The 18,850-nt window shown below is 40.6% G+C and overlaps 1 protein-coding gene across 3 annotated transcripts in view; it reads left to right on the top strand.

Moving 5' to 3' along the window:
* LOC138349803 (uncharacterized) overlaps positions 1 to 18,850 on the top strand; it is a 138,741-nt gene that overhangs the window by 84,071 nt on the left and 35,820 nt on the right. For all 3 annotated transcript variants that reach the window (XM_069312670.1, XM_069312669.1, XM_069312671.1), the window contains 4 exons: positions 4,632 to 4,701; positions 7,497 to 7,638; positions 17,313 to 17,520; positions 18,167 to 18,369. In XM_069312670.1, coding sequence (XP_069168771.1) covers positions 4,637 to 4,701; positions 7,497 to 7,638; positions 17,313 to 17,520; positions 18,167 to 18,369 — 618 coding nt within the window. In that variant the 5' untranslated portion in view covers positions 4,632 to 4,636. The remainder of the gene's footprint in view (positions 1 to 4,631; positions 4,702 to 7,496; positions 7,639 to 17,312; positions 17,521 to 18,166; positions 18,370 to 18,850) is intronic.

Below are 18,850 nucleotides of genomic sequence, written 5' to 3' on the forward strand. Positions count from 1 at the left end.
GAACCCCATCAACCAGGTAACCATGAACATCTTCAAGAGGAAACTAGATTGTTTCCTTCAAAGAGTGCCGGACAGACCGGGCTGTGGTGGGTATGTGGGCCTGCGTGCCGCTCCAAGACACAGCCTGGTGGACCAAACTCTCACAAGTCAAATCTGGCCTCGGGCCGGGCTTGGGGAGTAGAAGAACTCCCAGAACCCCATCAACCAGGTATCAACCATGTATCATTCTACAATTTGACTTAAAGAAGATTAAGTAAATTATATAGTATTTCACACAGATATTCTATGTTAAGGACTCAAAAGAACCTCAAATCACTTTGTTGTAGGTATGAGAGGCAATTGTCTACCGGCCCAGTGCTCTAACTTCCTGTCAGTCAGTCAGGGATGAAGCTCCTAGTGCGTATCAACACCACTCCACTCATCCCATATAGCGCCACGATTTCTGTAAACATTATGATTTTTCCAGGCAGAGTACAACTTTCCAAGCATAGTATAAGTTTCCAGTCTAATGCAAAACAAGCAGACTGAATATAGGAATATGAACCTGCCGCATCATTGTAAATCTACTGTTGACCAAACCACACACTAGAAAGTTAAGCGACGACGACGACGTTTCGGTCCATCCTGGACCATTCTCAAGTCGAGTGCGATGATGTTGTTGTTGTTTTAGATTCAGCTACTCAGAACAAAAGTTCCAAGTAGCACGGGCTATGGTGAGCCCGTAGTGGACTTACCTGGCACAGGAGCGGGGCTGTGAGTGTGATGAGTGAAGATTGATTGATAAAGATTAAGCCACTCAAGAGGTGGCACGGGCATTAATAGCCCGTAATGATGAGGGAAGGAAGCGAAGGCAATAAATAGGCAAGAGAGAGGTGAGGAGAAGGAAGTCTTAGAGGAAGTAAAAACAAGGCAAAAGGTACGAAAGCCTAGGGTGTAATATAGGTGATAGTAATAGGAATAAGAAAGGAATCGTAAGAGAAAACAAGGGAAAGGAAGAAAGATACATGGAAGGGTAAGCTTATGTTAGGACACGTTTGCTAGAAAGTTTAGAACATTTAGTACATACTGTGAAAGGAAAAAGTCAACAGCAACAAAGCCAGGACTCAAGTTCATGTTGGATACGTGGTATATCAGAGTCGATTTAACAAGACAGCGTCTGTGTTGAGAAGAGGCAGGAAAGAATATTTTGGAGGAAGACCAATGAATAGAATGATTAGAATCCCTAACATGACAGAAGAGAGCATTGTTTGTGTCTGCAGACTTAACACTTCTTTTGTGTTCTTTAAATCTGTCATTAAGTGTACGGCCAGTTTCGCCAAAGTATTGGAGAGGACAAGACAAACAGGAAATAGAGTAGACACCAGCAGCATTAGAAGCAGGAAGATCAGTGCGAACTAGATTGCTATGAAGTGTGTTAGTTTGTCGAAAGGCGAGCTTTATGTCAAGAGGACGAAAGGTATTAGTAAAAGTTTTGAGTTCACATATAAAGGATAGGCAGACCACAGTGCTACTAGTGTTGGAAGCAGGTTTGAGATGAAAGAAATTTCGTTTAGCTTGAGAATAGGCACAGTTGATAAAATGCAAGAGGTAATCGAGGCGAGAGAATGATTTGTAGATAAAGGCAATTTCAGAATCAAGAAACTGAGGGTCGCTGATGCGTAGAGCGCGGAGGAAGAGGGAGACAAGGACATTTTTCTTAACAGAAGGAGGATGGTAGGAAAAGAAGTGAATGTACATGCCACTATGCATAGGTTTGCGGTAGACACAGGAAGAGAACCTGGACACAGAGCTGTGAACCTGAACGTTAAGAAAAGGAAGGAGGGAATTATATTCCCATTCAACTTTGAAATGGATGGAAGGAGCCAGATTGTTAAGAGAGGAGATGAAAGGCTGGAAAAGACTAAGGTCATGAGGCCATAAAGCAAAAATATCATCAACATAGCAAAGCCAGAGAGAGAGAGGGACGAATATCAATAGAAGGAAGAAGAAGAATAGGTTCAGTATTCCATGTAGAAATTGGTATGAACAGGGGGAGAGAAGGGAACCGATAGCAACACCGATTGTTTGAGTGTAATATTTACCGTTGAAAGAAAAGAGTTAGAGTCAACAAAGAGTCTAATGAGTTCGAGGAAAATGTCAGTGGGAAGCAGGAGAGGAAGAAGGCACTCAGTCGCCTTCTGTTTAAGGAAAGAGAGAACGTCATCGAGGGGAACACTAGTGAACAGAAAGTCTACATCAAGCCTAAGCATCTTACAAGAGGGCTGCAGGAACAGTCTTTCTATGAAGTCCCGAGAGTAACGAAGGTGGGCAGGGGAAAAAGTGCCATGGTAAGGTGTCAGAGTTTTAGCGAGCCAGGAGGCAAGAGGATAGCTGACAGAGCCCCGAGAAGAAGTGATAGGACGAAGAGGAACACCAGGTTTATGAGTCTTAGGTAGACCATAGAAATAAAGAAGAGATGGGCAGATGACACGGAAACGTTTAATGAGATCGAAGTCAGGAGGACAAAGACTAGCCCTTACACTGCTCAGGGGTCCTTCGGACAATTACACCCCTGTGCGCAAGAAAAAAAAAAAAAATTCAAAATTTTTTTTTCGTCTTCTAAACATGTTAATTTGTGTCCTTTGAGCACGGAAAAAATAAAAAAAAATCGTAGGTGACATATTTTGGGCGCAATTGACCGAGGAAGTCTGGCAAAAAGTGGGCGTTGACAGAGTGGTCGTCAGACCTGGTCAGCGTCACCCGCGTTGACAGATGGGAGTTGCCACAAAGATATTATTACCTAATTGTTTCAATGTCTCCGATTGATTTTTTCTTAGTTTTTTTGCAGTAATATTATTCAATAGTGTGTATTGTAATATATTTATATAATAAAAGTGGTTAATAATCGCTATACTCAAAAGTATGATGTGCATATTAGTGATTCAATTATTATGTTTATAAAACTATAAACAAATAGTTTTGCTGCTATTACACTCTATACACAGGTTATATATAAGTATTGGCATGTTTTGGTCACCATAACGAACCACTAAGTTGGTATTGAGAGTCGAAAAGCAACGAGGAGTTACCGCCACACACCAGCCAGCCACTCGCTGCCACTCCCTCAACACACGCACTAAACTTTCTCCCCCAACAATACCAGTTGTGGTGTTATTACACTATATACAGACGTTATATATAAGTATGTGTATATTTTGTTCACCACAACTGTACAGCTAAGCTGATATAGTTAGTTCAGGCACTAAGAGTCGTCGCTATACACAGATGGCGGCTGGCGGCTCCCTCACTCTTTCAAGGTCACACGCACTAAACTTTCTCCCCCAACAATACCTTTTGCAGTGTTATTACCCTATATACACATATTATATATAAATATCTACATGTTTTATGCACCGTAACTGTACACCTAAGCTTGTAGTGCGCCCAAAGAGCATAGTGGCCACCCTCTAAACAGCTAGACAAATCGTGCAGACGACGTCACCTCCGTCACCCATATGGCTCCTCCCAGCATAATCCGTTTGCTGTTATTACATTAATACACACATTATATATAAGTATCTACATTTGTGTTCACCATAGAGAACCACTGACCTGGTATGGTGAATGCAAACAATAACAGGTGGCCACATAGTCAGTAAACGATGCTATCTCCCTCCGTCTCTCAGCATCACTCCTCCCACAGCGCTAATTATTACAACAATCCTGCTATTATCACAACCCTGGTTATTTATATCACAGTCATTGGTCATCTGTAATATTGTCATCGCTAAATAATAACAATTATATATTTATTTTGACATTTTTCGGCGATGCTGTGGTCACAAGCTGAACATCAATGCTGTTCGCTCATGCTGCGTGCGCCGGCCTTGGTTGCTCCAACAGTACTGTGCCTCTCACACCTGAGAATATTGCCCACGATTTTTTTTTAAAATGGCATCTGTGTACAAGAGCCCTGAGGAAGTTACTGTGAACCCCGTGTAGCCGCGGGCCATTTGAATCAGGCCTGGCACCCTATGGCGTATATATACGCCATGCGCACCATGGGACATGTTACTCAGGGCGTATATATATGCCATGCGCAGTTTAAGGGCTAGAGAGCTGTCTTAGTTTGCGGTTAAAGGAAGTTTTAAGGCGATACAAAGGGTTAGAAGTCAGAAGGGCATATGTGCGGGAGTCAGGGAGTAAGACATCTGCTTTCTGGAGGTAGTCCTCACGGTCAAGGACAATCACCGAATTGCCTTTGTCGGAAGGAAGGATAAAAATAGAGTTGTTAGATTTCTGGGAGGCAAGGGCAAGCTGGAAGCGACGAGGAAGGTGATGATTTTTAGAAAACAAGCTGTTAAGAACGGGGATAAGGGCCCTTCTAAAGGCAGACAGGTCCGAAAAAGTACTAGAGTTAGATTTGACAAACTTGTCAATGGAACTAATGAAGTCAATGCCACAGTGCGGGTCAGGGGAAGTAGCAGTTTTAGTGTAAAGATTGTAACCTAGTATAACCTAGTGTATAGATTGTAAATCTGAACGTTAAGAAAAGGTTCAGATTTAAAAAAGGTTCAAATTGGGGGGCATTTGCTAAGACATTTATGTCCCTCGAATACAGACGAGACAATGAAGTCTTTTATTATCCACAGCTGTGATGACGTCAGCGTTGCGAGCCACTGGCCGGTGCGGAGCGTCAACAGTCATGGCTTCTTGCACAAGGTTGGTTCTTCATGCAGTTGTTTGTGTGAGTGTTGTGTGTTTGTGTCCTCGACTTGCAGGGAGAGGTGTCCTCGACTTGCTGGGGGAGGTGTCCTCGACTTGCAGGGGGAGGTGTCCTCGACTTGCTGGGGGAGGTGTCCTCGACTTGCAGGGAGAGGTGTCCTCGACTTGCTGGGAGAGGTGTCCTCGACTTGCTGGGGGAGGTGTCCTCGACTTGCAGGGGGAGGTGTCCTCAACTTGCTGGGGGAGGTGTCCTCGACTTGCAGGGAGAGGTGTCCTCGACTTGCAGGGAGAGGTGTCCGCGACTTGCTGGGGGAGGTGTCCTCGACTTGCAGGGGGAGGTGTCCTCGACTTGCTGGGGGAGGTGTCCTCGACTTGCTGGGGGAGGTGTCCTCGACTTGCTGGGGGAGGTGTCCTCGACTTGCTGGGGGAGGTGTCCTCGACTTGCAGGGAGAGGTGTCCTCGACTTGCAGGGAGAGGTGTCCTCGACTTGCTGGGGGAGGTGTCCTCGACTTGCAGGGGGAGGTGTCCTCGACTTGCAGGGAGAGGTGTCCGCGACTTGCTGGGGGAGGTGTCCTCGACTTGCAGGGGGAGGTGTCCTCGACTTGCAGGGGGAGGTGTCCTCGACTTGCAGGGAGAGGTGTCCTCGACTTGCAGGGGGAGGTGTCCTCGACTTGCAGGGGGAGGTGTCCTCGACTTGCAGGGGGAGGTGTCCTCGACTTGCAGGAAGATGTGTCCTCGACTTGCTGGGGGAGGTGTCCTCGACTTGCTGGGGGAGGTGTCCTCGACTTGCTGGGGGAGGTGTCCTCGACTTGCAGGGGGAAGTGACCTCGACTTGCAGGGACAGGTGTCCCCGACTTGCTGGGGGAGGTGTCCTCGACTTGCTGGGGGAGGTGTCCTCGACTTGCTGGGGAAGGTGTCCTCGACTTGCTGGGGGATGTCCTCGACTTGCTGGGGAAGGTGTCCTCGACTTGCTGGGGGATGTCCTCGACTTACTGGGGGAGGTGTCCTCGACTTGCTGGGGATGTGTCCTCTACTTGCTGGGGTTGTGTCCTCGACTTGCTGAGAGAGGTGTCCTCGACTTGCTGGGGAAGATGTCCTCGACTTGCTGGGGGACGTGTCCTCGACTTGCTGGGGGAGGTGTCCTCGACTTGCTGGGGGAGGTGTCCTCGACTTGCTGAGGGATGTCCTCGACTTGCTGGGGAAGGTGTCCTCGACTTGTTGGGGATGTGTCCTCTACTTGCTGGGGTTGTGTCCTCTACTTGCTGGGGTTGTGTCCTCGACTTGCTGGGGGAGGTGTCCTCGACTTGCTGGGGAAGATGTCCTCGACTTGCTTGGGGAGGTGTCCCCGACTTGCTGGGGGATGTGTCCGCAACTTGCTGGGGAAGATGTCCTCGACTTGCTGGGGTTGTGTCCTCTACTTGCTTGGGTTGTGTCCTCGACTTGCTGGGGTTGTGTCCTCTACCTGCTGGGGTTGTGTCCTCTACTTGCTTGGGTTGTGTCCTCGACTTGCTGGGGTTGTGTCCTCTACCTGCTGGGGTTGTGTCCTCGACCTGCTGAGGGAGGTGTCCTCGACTTGCTGGGGAAGATGTCCTCGACTTGCTGGGGGAGGTGTCCTCGACTTGCTGGGGTTGTGTCCTCGACTTGCTGGGGTTGTGTCCTCGACTTGCTGGGGGTGTGTCCTCTACTTGCTGGGGTTGTGTCCTCGACTTGCTGTGGTTGTGTCCTCGGCTTGCTGAGGTTGTGTCCTCGACTTGCTGGGGTTGTGTCCTCGACTTGCTGTGGTTGTGTCCTCGGCTTGCTGAGGTTGTGGTCTCGACTTGCTGGAGTCGTGTCCTCGACTTGCTGGGGTTGTGTCCTCGACTTGCTGGGGTTGTGTCCTCGACTTGCTGGGGAAGGTGTCCTCGATTTGCTGGGGTTGAGTACTCAACTTGTGGGGGTTGTGTCTTCTACTTGCTGGGGTTGTGTCCTCGACTTGCTGGGGTTGTGTCCTCGACTTGCTGGGGAAGGTGTCCTCGACTTGCTGGGGAAGGTGTCCTCGACTTGCTGGGGTTGAGTACTCACCTTGCTCGGGGTTGTATCCTCGACTTACTGGGGTTTGTACACTTGATTTGTTGGGGTTATTGACTTGACTTGCAATAGTTTGTGTCCAATTGTGTGAGGCTGTTTACCCGATGTGCTGTGTTTGGTTATATTGTTGTGTGTTATACAAATTTTGTGCAAATGTTTCTTCGTCAATAAATGACATGATTGCGCTGTCTCTGATTGAGAAATGATCGTAGTTTCAATAAATATAAATTTCCTTTCACAGCCTAGTCAATGGCGGGGGATGTCGTGAGTAAAATGTTTTCACTCACTCAGTTTTCACAGTGTTTCTAATACAAAACGCACCAGGCAACGTTTCGTTAAGTTTCTACAATAATGTGTTAAATAAGAGTTTACTGTTGAATATTAATTAGACAATTATCTTATTCATCATCTTATATGTTGGTTCCCAGACTGATTACTCAGTTAGGTTGTGGCCGCTGTATATCACGAAAATCCCAGTGACTTGTGGAGGGATAGATTTTATTAGATAATCTGTTGGATTTTCTTATACAAGATAATATTTTCCAACCCTTCTCCAGTTTCGTGTATTGTTAAGTTCAGATGAGTGACCACACGGGCTAGGAGCCAGACTCATCATAAGCACCTGCGTCTCTCACACAGGCTAGGAGGCAGACTCATCACAACCTCTTGCGTCTCCCACAGGCTAGGAGCCAGACTCATCACAACCTCTTGCGTCTCCCACACAGGCGAGGAGCCAGACTTATCACAACCTCCTGTGTCTCCCACAAGATCATCACCTCACACTTTCCAAGTCCTAAGCCGTCCTCAACCAACTTGATCAGTCAAATACTCAAAGACTCTTCTAAATGGGCCAACCAGATAGCCACAGTGAGTGAACAAATATGCTTCTGTAGATTCAGTGTGTTAAAACTCTTTTATTATTTTATGGTATATATTTTGTCGTTAAAAGTGAAATATACACAATTTACATACATATTTGCTTTATTATTATTATAAGTTCCAAATCCAGAGCTTTTTAAATGTTATATATATATATATATATATATATATATATATATATATATATATATATATATATATTTATATATATATATATATATATATATATATATATATATATATATATATATATATATATATATATATATATATATATATATATATATTATTAAATATGACCGAAAAAGTAAGATTAATAATTATAACAAGAATTTTCTCAATATTTCTTATATTTCTTTTCACAATTGATGGTAATTGAAAAATCAATTCTCCAAAATTCATTTTTATTTCTAGTCTGACGCGACACTTGAACACGTTTCGTAATCAAGTGTCGCGTCAGACTAGAAATAAAAATGAATTTTGGAGAATTGATTTTTCATTTACTATCAACAGTGAAAAGAAATATAAGAAATATCGAGAAAATTCGTGTTAGAATTATTATTCTTACTTTTTCGGTCATATTTAATAATATATGTCTATTGGAAAGACTGCAAACAAAATATATTAATATATATATATGTATATATATATATATATATATATATATATATATATATATATATATATATATATATATATATATATATATATATATATATATATGTCGTACCTAATAGCCAGAACTCACTTCTCAGCCTACTATGCAAGGCCTGATTTGCCTAATAAGCCTAGTTTTCATGAATTAATGTTTTTTCGACAACCTAACCTACCTAACCTAACCTAACCTAACGTTTTCGGCTACCTAACCTAACCTAACCTATAGAGATAGGTTAGGTTAGGTTAGGTAGGGTTGGTTAGGTTCGGTCATATATCTACGTTAATTTTAACTACAATAAAAAAAAATTGACCTCATACATAATGAAATACGTAGCTTTATCATTTCATAAGAAAAAAATTAGAGAAAATATATTAATTCAGGAAAACTTGGCTTATTAGGCAAATCGGGCCTCGCATAGTAGGCTGAGAAGTGAGTTCTGGCTACTAGGTACGACATATATATATATATATATATATATATATATGGATCTATGGGTCCCCACATTGGCACCAGAGGTGGTACCCTCACAAACTTTATATATATATATATATATATATATATATATATATATATATATATATATATATATATATATATATATATATATATATATATATATATATACATATGTCGTACCTAGTAGCCAGAACTCACTTCTCGGCCATGCTTCTATATTGGTGCATAAGCAACAGGGCTCCATTAAGGAACATATAATCTCTTCCCACAACCAGACTATCACCAGAGAAGTCTTAACAAAAAAAAAAGAAACACAGGAATCATCAATAGATACAGCGATAGCAGGCGGCTTCATATCTGCGAGGCACTACACATCAAGAAGTCAACACCAGCAATCAACAGCCAATTAATGCACAACTATATTGTACCCACTTGAAGACTCCGCACCAATATAGAAGCATCAAGAAATATGTGCCAATAAGCCTTTTGCAGTTACTTCCATTCTTCCCTTTAACTTACCCAATATTATACCCATTGCTTCGTGTTCTATCTTGTGTTGAAAGTTTGTTTTCACCTCATCCAAAACTGTTGTAACATATCACCTCACCTAAAAGCAGGTATATATATATATATATATATATATATATATATATATATATATATATATATATATATATATATATATATATATATATATATATATATGTATATATATATATATATATATATATATATATATATATATATATATATATATATATATATATATATATATATATATATATATTAAATATGACTGAAAAAGTAAGATTAATAATTCTAACACGAATTTTCTCAATCTTTCGTACATTTCTTTTCACTGTTGGAGGTAATTCAAAAATCAATTCTCCAAAATTCATTTTTATTTCTAATCTGACGCGACGCGAGCGCGTTTCTTAAAACTACATTTTCAAAGACTTTAGTTTACAAATACACTACTGAATAGAACTTACACATCTCCGATTTTGTTTATATCTACATTTGAGTGAGGTGGATAGGGTGAGGTGGCATTAATAGAGTATTAATTTCATCAACACAAGACAGAAAAAGAGGTGGCATTAATAGGGTATTAATTTCATCAACACAAGACAGAACATGAAACAATGGGTATTGAAATGGAAGTGATTGTAGAAAGCCTATTGGTCCATATTTCTTGATGCTTCTATATTGGAGCGGAGTCTTGAGGTGGGTAGAATATAGTTGTGCATTAATTGGCTGTTGATTGCTGGTGTTGACTTCTTAATGTGTAGTGCCTCGCAAACGTCAAGCCGCCTGCTATCGCTGTATCTATCGATGATTTCTGTGTTGTTTACTAGGATTTCTCTGGCGATGGTTTGGTTGTGGGAAGAGATTATATGTTCCTTAATGGAACCCTGTTGTTTATGCATCGTTAAACGCCTAGAAAGAGATGTGGTTGTCTTGCCTATATACTGGGTTTTTTGGAGCTTACAGTCCCCAAGTGGGCATTTGAAGGCATAGACGACGTTGGTCTCTTTTAAAGCGTTCTGCTTTGTGTCTGGAGAGTTTCTCATGAGTAGGCTGGCCGTTTTTCTGGTTTTATAGTAAATCGTCAGTTGTATCCTCTGATTTTTGTCTGTAGGGATAACGTTTCTATTAACAATATCTTTCAGGACCCTTTCCTCTGTTTTATGAGCTGTGGAAAAGAAGTTCCTGTAAAATAGTCTAATAGGGGGTATAGGTGTTGTGTTAGTTGTCTCTTCAGAGGTTGCATGGCGTTTCACTTTCCTTCTTATGATGTCTTCAACGAAACCATTGGAGAAGCCGTTGTTGACTAGGACCTGCCTTACCCTACAGAGTTCTTCGTCGACTTGCTTTCATTCTGAGCTGTGGCTTAGAGCACGGTCGACATATGCGTTAACAACATTCCTCTTGTACCTGTCTGGGCAGTCGCTGTTGGCCTTTAGGCACATTCCTATGTTCGTTTCCTTAGTGTAGACTGCAGTGTGGAAACCTCCGCTCTTTTCCATGACTGTTACATCTAGAAAGGGCAGCTTCCCATCCTTTTCCATCTCGTAAGTGAAATGCAGCACGGAACTCCGCTCAAATGCCTCCTTCAGCTCCTGCAGATGTCTGACATCAGGTACCTGTGTAAAAATGTCGTCAACATACCTGCAGTATATGGCCGGTTTCAAGTTCATGTCGACTATGACTTTTTGCTCGATGGTACCCATGTAGAAGTTTGCAAACAGGACACCTAGGGGAGAACCCATGGCGACCCCATCTACTTGCTTATACATGTGCCCATCCGGGCTCAAGAAGGGTTCCTCTTTAGTACAAGCTTGGAGTAGTTTCCTTAGGATATTTTCTGGTATGTCAAGAGGAGTACAGGCTGGATCACGATACACTCTGTCGGCTATCATCCCGATTGTCTCGTCCACTGGTACGTTGGTGAACAACGATTCTACGTCCAACGAGGCTCTTATTCCTGTGGGTCCGTGTGCCCCGCAGTAAGTCAACAAACTCCTTTGGCGACTTCAGGCTGAAGGCGCAAGGGACATAAGGGGTCAGCAGGCCGTTGAGTCGCTTCGCTAGTCTGTACGGGGGTGTGGGTATCTGGCTAATGATTAGCCGAAGTGGGTTTCCAAGCTTGTGTGTCTTGACATTTCCATACGCATATCCAGGTTTATATTCCCCAATAATCTTTGGCAGGTGGAGTCCTGATTTCTTGGCGTTCACAGTTTCGATTAGTTTGTTGACCTTTGCTTTCAATTCGGCTGTAGTGTCCTTCGTTACCCTTTGGAATTTAGTTTGGTCAGAGAGTATGAGGTTCATTTTCGCCAGATATTCGTCTTTTTTAAGAATGACGTATATTGACGACTTGTCACCTCTCCTGACAACTATCTCCTTGTTCTCACGAACAAGGAGGCACGAACAAAAGAAGGCTTTTAGCTGCCGCTTTGAGCTCGGGGGGCAGGACTGCTACCAAAATATACTAATATATATATATATATATATATATATATATATATATATATATATATATATATATATATATATATATATATATATATATATATATATATATATATATTTATATATTTATATATATACACATACATATATATCGCCTGGAAAGAGACGTTGTTGTCTTGCCTATATGCTGAGTTCTTTAGGCTTACAGTCCTTAAGTGGGCATTTAAGGGCATAGACGACGTTGGTCTGCTTTAATTCGTTCTGCTTGGTATCTGGAGAGTTTTTCATGAGTAGATTTGAAGTTTTTTTGTTTTTAAAATAAATTGTCAATTGTATTTTCTGATTTTTATCTGTAGGGATAACGTTCCTATCAACAATATCTTTCAGGACCCTTTCCTCTGTTTTATGAGCCGTTGAAAAGAAGTTCCTGTAAAATAGTCTAATAGGGGGTACAAGTGTTGTGTTGGTTGACTCTTCAGAGGTTGCATGGCGTTTCACCTCTCTATTTATGATGTCTTCAACGAAACCGTTAGAGAAGCCGTTGTTTACTAGGACCTGCCTTACCCTACAGAGTTCTTCATCGACTTGCTTCCAATCAAAATGTCGTCAACATACCTGCAGTATATGCGGGTTTGAAGCCCATGTCAACTAAGACCCTCTGCTCGATGGTGCCCATATAGAAGTTCGCAAACAGGACTCCTAGGGGGGGGGGGGGGAACGCCCATGGCGACCCCATCTACTTCATTATACATGTGCCCATCAGGGCTCAAGGAAAGTGCCTCTTTAGTGCAGGCTTGGAGTAGTTTCCTCAGTGTGTTTTCTGGCATGTCAAGAGGAGTGCAAGCTGGGTCTCGATACACTCTGTCTGCTATCATCCCGATTGTTTCGTCCACCGTCACGTTGGTAATCAGTGACTCTACATCCAATGAGGCTCCTATCCCCGCGGCCTGCGCTCTCCGCAGGTAGTCAACAAACTCCTTGGGAGACTTCAGGCTAAAAGCACAAGGTACGTAAGAAGTCAGCAACCCGTTGAGTCGTTTACCCAATCTGTATGTGGGTGTGGGTATCTGGCTGATGATTGGCCGAAGTGGGTTTCCAAGCATGTGGGTCTTGACATTTTCATAGACATACCCAGGTTTGTATTCCCCAACAACTTTTGGCAGGTGGAGTCCGGATTTCTTGGCATTCACAGTTTCGATCAATCTGTTTACCTTCGTTTTCAATTCGGCAGTAGTGTCCTTCGTTACCCCTTGGAATTTGGTTTGGTTGGACAGTATGAGGTTTATTTTTGCCAGATATTCTTCTTTTCTAAGAATGACGTATATTGGCAACTTGTCACCTTTCCTGACGACTATCTCCTTGTTCTCACGAAGGCTCTTAGCTGCCACTTTGAGTTCGGGGGACAGTGTGGTGCTTCTGTAGTTACCACGAATCTTTCCTCCTTCTGCAATAAGTTCTGCTTGCAAGGTGTCTTTAGTGGTCACCATCTTTTACTTCTCGAGGTCGAATATATCGTCCAATAGGATCTCTAACTCCACTTTCCGGGCCATCTCACTCGGTCTGGACATAACGTGAGAGTTTATACCCAGATTTAAGAGAGTGATTTGGTCGTCAGTGAGGTTGATTCCAGCAAGGTTTAAGAAGCCATCTCTGGGTCGTGGAACTGCCGTGGGTCCTTCAAATAGTGTTGTCAATTTCTAGATGATCCTGGTTTCGGTGATGTGGTGGTGTCGATCTGACACCACCACATGGGTGATGGGGCTCATACTTCAGGGCTCTGAAGTATGGTGTAGTGGATACAGTGTGTAACTGCCACCTTGTTGGCCAGTGTTCGAGTCCCCTGGTGGGTTGAGTGTCTAAAAAAATTATACACTTCAGCTTGCGGTTATAAGCAAGTTTGTTCATTAAGCATTTGGCACTGAGTTCTCCCACATAACAGGGCTCGATGAAAGAACACCAGAGGTCCCTCACTATCTCATTGCCTGGAGAGGAATGGAATTCTGGTTGGTTAAATACCCCAGAATTCCTACCTCTTTAAAGCTCTGAAGTATGGTGTAGTTGATACAGTGTGTAACTGCCACCTTGTTGGCCAGTGTTCGAGTCCCCTGGTGGGTTGAGTGTCTTAAATGATATATATATATATATATATATATATATATATATATATATATATATATATATATATATATATATATATATATATATATATATATGTATATATATATATATATATATATGTATATATATATATATATATATATATATATATATATATATATATATATATATATATATATATATATATATATATATATATATATATCAATCTTTGGACAACACCCACCAGTGGGACTCGAACCCAGAAAGCACAACTACCTTCCAGTAGCTGCCATAACTAGTATGCTTTAACCCACTACACCATCAGACCCTACAAAAGAAGTAAAGACTTCGAGATATATATATATACATCCCAAATATCTCCACTTCCCGAGGGCACCAGATGAGTGTGGGGTTAGTCTGCATTTTTCGTCAAGCCACTGTCAATGTGAGAGAACTCATGTCCAGCTTATAAGCCTATACTTGCATAAACCACAAGTGAAGATAACAATCTTTGGACAACACCCACCAGTGGGACTCGAACCCAGAAAGCACAACTACCTTCCAGTAGCTGCCATAACTAATATGCTTTAACCCACTACACCATCAGACCCTACAAAGAAGTAAAGACTTCGAGATATATATATATATACATCCCAAATAACTCCACTTCCCGAGGGCACCAGATGAGTGTGCTTATATATAGGCTTATAAGCTGGACACGAGTTCTCTCACATTGACAGTGGGGAAACGAACATTCCTATGTTCGTTTCCTTAGTGTAGAAACGAGTGTAGTGTATCTACACTAAGGAAACGAACATAGGAATGTGCCTAAATTCCAACAGCGACTGCCCAGACAGGTACAAAAGGAGTGTTGTTAACACATATGTCGACCGTGCTCTCAGCTACAGCTCAGAATGGAGCAAGTCGACGAAGAACTCTGTAGGGTAAGGCAGGTCCTAGTCAACAACGGCTTCTCCAATGGTTTCGTCGAAGACATCATAAGAAGGAAAGTGAAACGCCATGCAACCTCTGAAGAGACAACTAACACAACACCTATACCCCCTATTAGACTATTTTACAGGAACTTCTTTTCCACAGCTCATAAAACGGAGGAAAGGGTCCTGAAAGATATTGTTAATAGAAACGTTATCCCTACAGACAAAAATCAGAGGATACAACTGACGATTTACTATAAAACCAGAAAAACGGCCAGCCTACTCATGAGAAACTCTCCTGACACAAAATGGAACGCTTTAAAAGAGACTAACGTCGTCTATGCCTTCAAATGCCCTCTTGGGGACTGTAAGCTCCAAAAAACCCAGTATATAGGCAAGACAACAACATCTCTTTCTAGGCGTTTAACGATGCATAAGCAACAGGGCTCCATTAAGGAACATATAATCTCTTCCCACAACCAAACCATCGCCAGAGAAATTCTAGTAAACAACACAGAAATCATCGATAGATACAGCGATAGCAGGCGGCTTGACGTTTGCGAGGCACTACACATCAAGAAGTCAACACCAGCAATCAACAGCCAATTAATGCACAACTATATTCTACCCACCTCAAGACTCCGCTCCAATATAGAAGCATCGAGAAATATGGACCAATAGGCTTTCTACAAACACTTCTATTCAATATCCATTGTTTCGTGTTCTGTCTTGTGTTGATGAAATTAATACCCTATTAATACTCTTGTTCTGTCTTGTGTTGATGAAATTAATACCCTATTAATGCCACATCTTGTTCTGTCTTGTGTTAATGCCACATCACCCCTTCCACCTCACTCAAATGTAGATATAAAATCGGAGATGCGTAAGTTCTATTCAATTGTGTATTTGTGAACTAAAGTCTTTGAAAATGTAATAAGTTTTACGAAACGCGCTCGTGTCGCGTCAGACTAGAAATAAAAATGAATTTTGGAGAATTGATTTTTGATTTACCTCCAACAGTGAAAATAAATGTACGAAAGATTGAGAAAATTCGTGTTAGATTTATTAATCTTACTTTTTCGGTCATATTTAATAATATATGTCTACAGGAAAGACTGCTACCAAAATATACTAATATATATATATATATATATATATATATATATATATATATATATATATATATATATATATATATATATATATATATATATATATATATATATATATATATATATATATATATATATATATATATATATATGGTGCCAATGTGGGGACCCATAGCCTCGGAGAAGAAAATAAAAAGTATTCAGAGGAGACCTTGTGGTCTCTCACTGAACACTAATATTATCTTCTCCTACCACCCCCATTCTTTTGTATGTACACATATATATTTACTTTATTTGAACTTTGTTACAAAAAAGGAGTTACATATGGGTTACAAAGATGGTTGTCATAGGTTGTCGAGTTCCTCCAGCTCCTCAGATGGCGGGCAGGAACCCTGGATGCAGTGCGCATTTCCCCTCTGTATCGCCACACTGAGGCGCTGGAAAAGAAAGCTTGCAGCTCTCGGGTCCCTTGTTGTTTCAATGAGCCTAGAACCCAGTTCCTTCAAAAAAAAAAATATATATATATATATATATATATATATATATATATATATATATATATATATATATATATAACTGAAAACTCACACCCATACTCCCAGGAGCAACGCAACTGGTATGTACAGGGACGCCTTAATCCGCTTGACCATCACGACCGGACATAAGGAAGTGATAGCCGAAGCTATTTGAACCACTTCCCCGCCGGCACTCGGATGGTAATCTTGGACATAGCATTTTATCAAATCACCTCATTCTTTGGGGCACACGTGAGGAACACAAATGCAAACAAGCCTGAATGGTCCCCAGGACTATATACATCTGAAAACTCACACCCCAGAAGTGACTCGAACCCATACTCCCCGGAGCAACGCAACTGGTATGTACAGGGACGCCTTAATCCGCTTGACCATCACGACCTGTCCTGGGGACCATTCAGGCTTGTTTGCATTTGTGTTCCTCACGTGTGCCCCAAAGAATGAGGTGATTTGATAAAATGCTATGCCCAAGATTACCATCCGAGTGCCGGCGGGGAAGTGGTTCAAATAGCTTCGGCTATCACTTCCTTATGTCCGGTCGTGATGGTCAAGCGGATTAAGGCGTCCCTGTACATACCAGTTGCGTTGCTCCTGGGAGTATGGGTTCGAGTCACTTCTGGGGTGTGAGTTTTCAGTTGTATATAGTCCTGGGGACCATTCAGGCTTGTTTGCATATATATATATATATATATATATATATATATATATATATATATATATATATATATATATATATATATATATATATATATATATATATATATATATATATTTATGAGAAAAATATTTGTTAATATAAATAATTCTAAATATTTTACATAAATGATAAATATACTTAATAGTTCTTTACTTTAGTTATTCGATGCAAATATTTTATGAAGAGACTTGACAGGAGTGTGGAGTGACGCGCCGGAGGTACTCCTTCTCTCAGCTGGTGGACCGCATAGCCAGGTGGGCGGGCATGCTGAACAAACTGGGCATCAAGAAAGGTGACTTTGTAGCCATTATAATGCTCAACTGTCCAGAATATCCCATTGTTATGCTGGGAGCCATAAGCATTGGAGCCATTGTCACTGGTGTCAACCCTACTTATACACCAGGCAAGCAATACCAGTGTGCTCTATTATGCCATATTTATAGTAGTAAACTTTGAATGCATTTATAGGTTACTGGACAAAATCCTGTAATGTAAATGGGAATCGGAATTGCATTATTCTTTGTAATAAAATGTTTATATTCCCTTCGGAAAATTATTTGTATAATCAACACAAATCAAATCTTTTCCTGAAGGACTGATGATATATTTTGATTAATAAAAATCTAAATTCATCTTAGATATTTTTGTATACAAACATATTTAATTTCAAATATTATGATTAATTATTCTTCAACTTCACATTATATTAGGTTAAACCTTTTTTGTTACTCTTAATTAAATTTTTTTTTCTTTGTGCAAATGATTGTGGCCAGAATTATCTTCTCATAATATCACATGTCTAATTTCCATTGACCATATTAGCTAAAAATGTTTTAGGTTTAATAAGTTTTTGAGCTAGGCTTCACATGATACTTTAAATATGCGTTTCATTCACTTGTTTGTATTCTTTGTTTTTTTAATTGTAAAATAAGTTCTTCTGTAATACAAGATATAACTTACAGAAAACATTTTCATGGGAATAAAATGCATTCATTTAGGAAACCCATAAAGGATTCCGATTGTTTACTGTAAGTCTGGCTGCCACACAGGGGAAATCCTTCGGCAGCTGGAAGACAGTGGCGCCAAACTAGTGATAGGAGACACTTTCTCAGAGAAGAAGATTGATGCAGCTCTTGCTGAATATAAAAAGCCCACCGTGTTGGTGATAAATGGGCCTTCTACGGTTGACGGGGCTCTTGATCTGCTACACATCCTAGAAGATTCATCTCTTCCATTTGCTGACCCTGTTGAGGTACATTTTTATTATGATGCTGTTATAAGTATTCTTGGGTATATGATATATAATCTCCAGATTCCAGGATATACTTTGGATTTTTTATTATATGGTATGATATTATACAATTATATATATATATATATATATATATATATATATATATATATATATATATATATATATATATATATATATATATATATATATATATATATATATATATACATATATACATAAATATATACATATATATATATATATATATATATATATATATATATATATATATATATACATATATATATATATTAGTATATTTTGGTAGCAGTCTTTCCTGTAGACATATATTATTAAATATGACCGAAAAAGTAAGATTAATAATTCTAACACGAATTTTCTCGATCTTTCTTACGTTTCATTTCACTGTTGATGGTAATTCAAAGATCAATTCTCCAAAATTCATTTTTATTTCTAGTCTGACGCGACACTTGAGCGT

This window comes from Procambarus clarkii, chromosome 73 (assembly GCF_040958095.1).
Source record: "Procambarus clarkii isolate CNS0578487 chromosome 73, FALCON_Pclarkii_2.0, whole genome shotgun sequence".
NCBI classification, from domain to species: domain Eukaryota; kingdom Metazoa; phylum Arthropoda; class Malacostraca; order Decapoda; family Cambaridae; genus Procambarus; species Procambarus clarkii.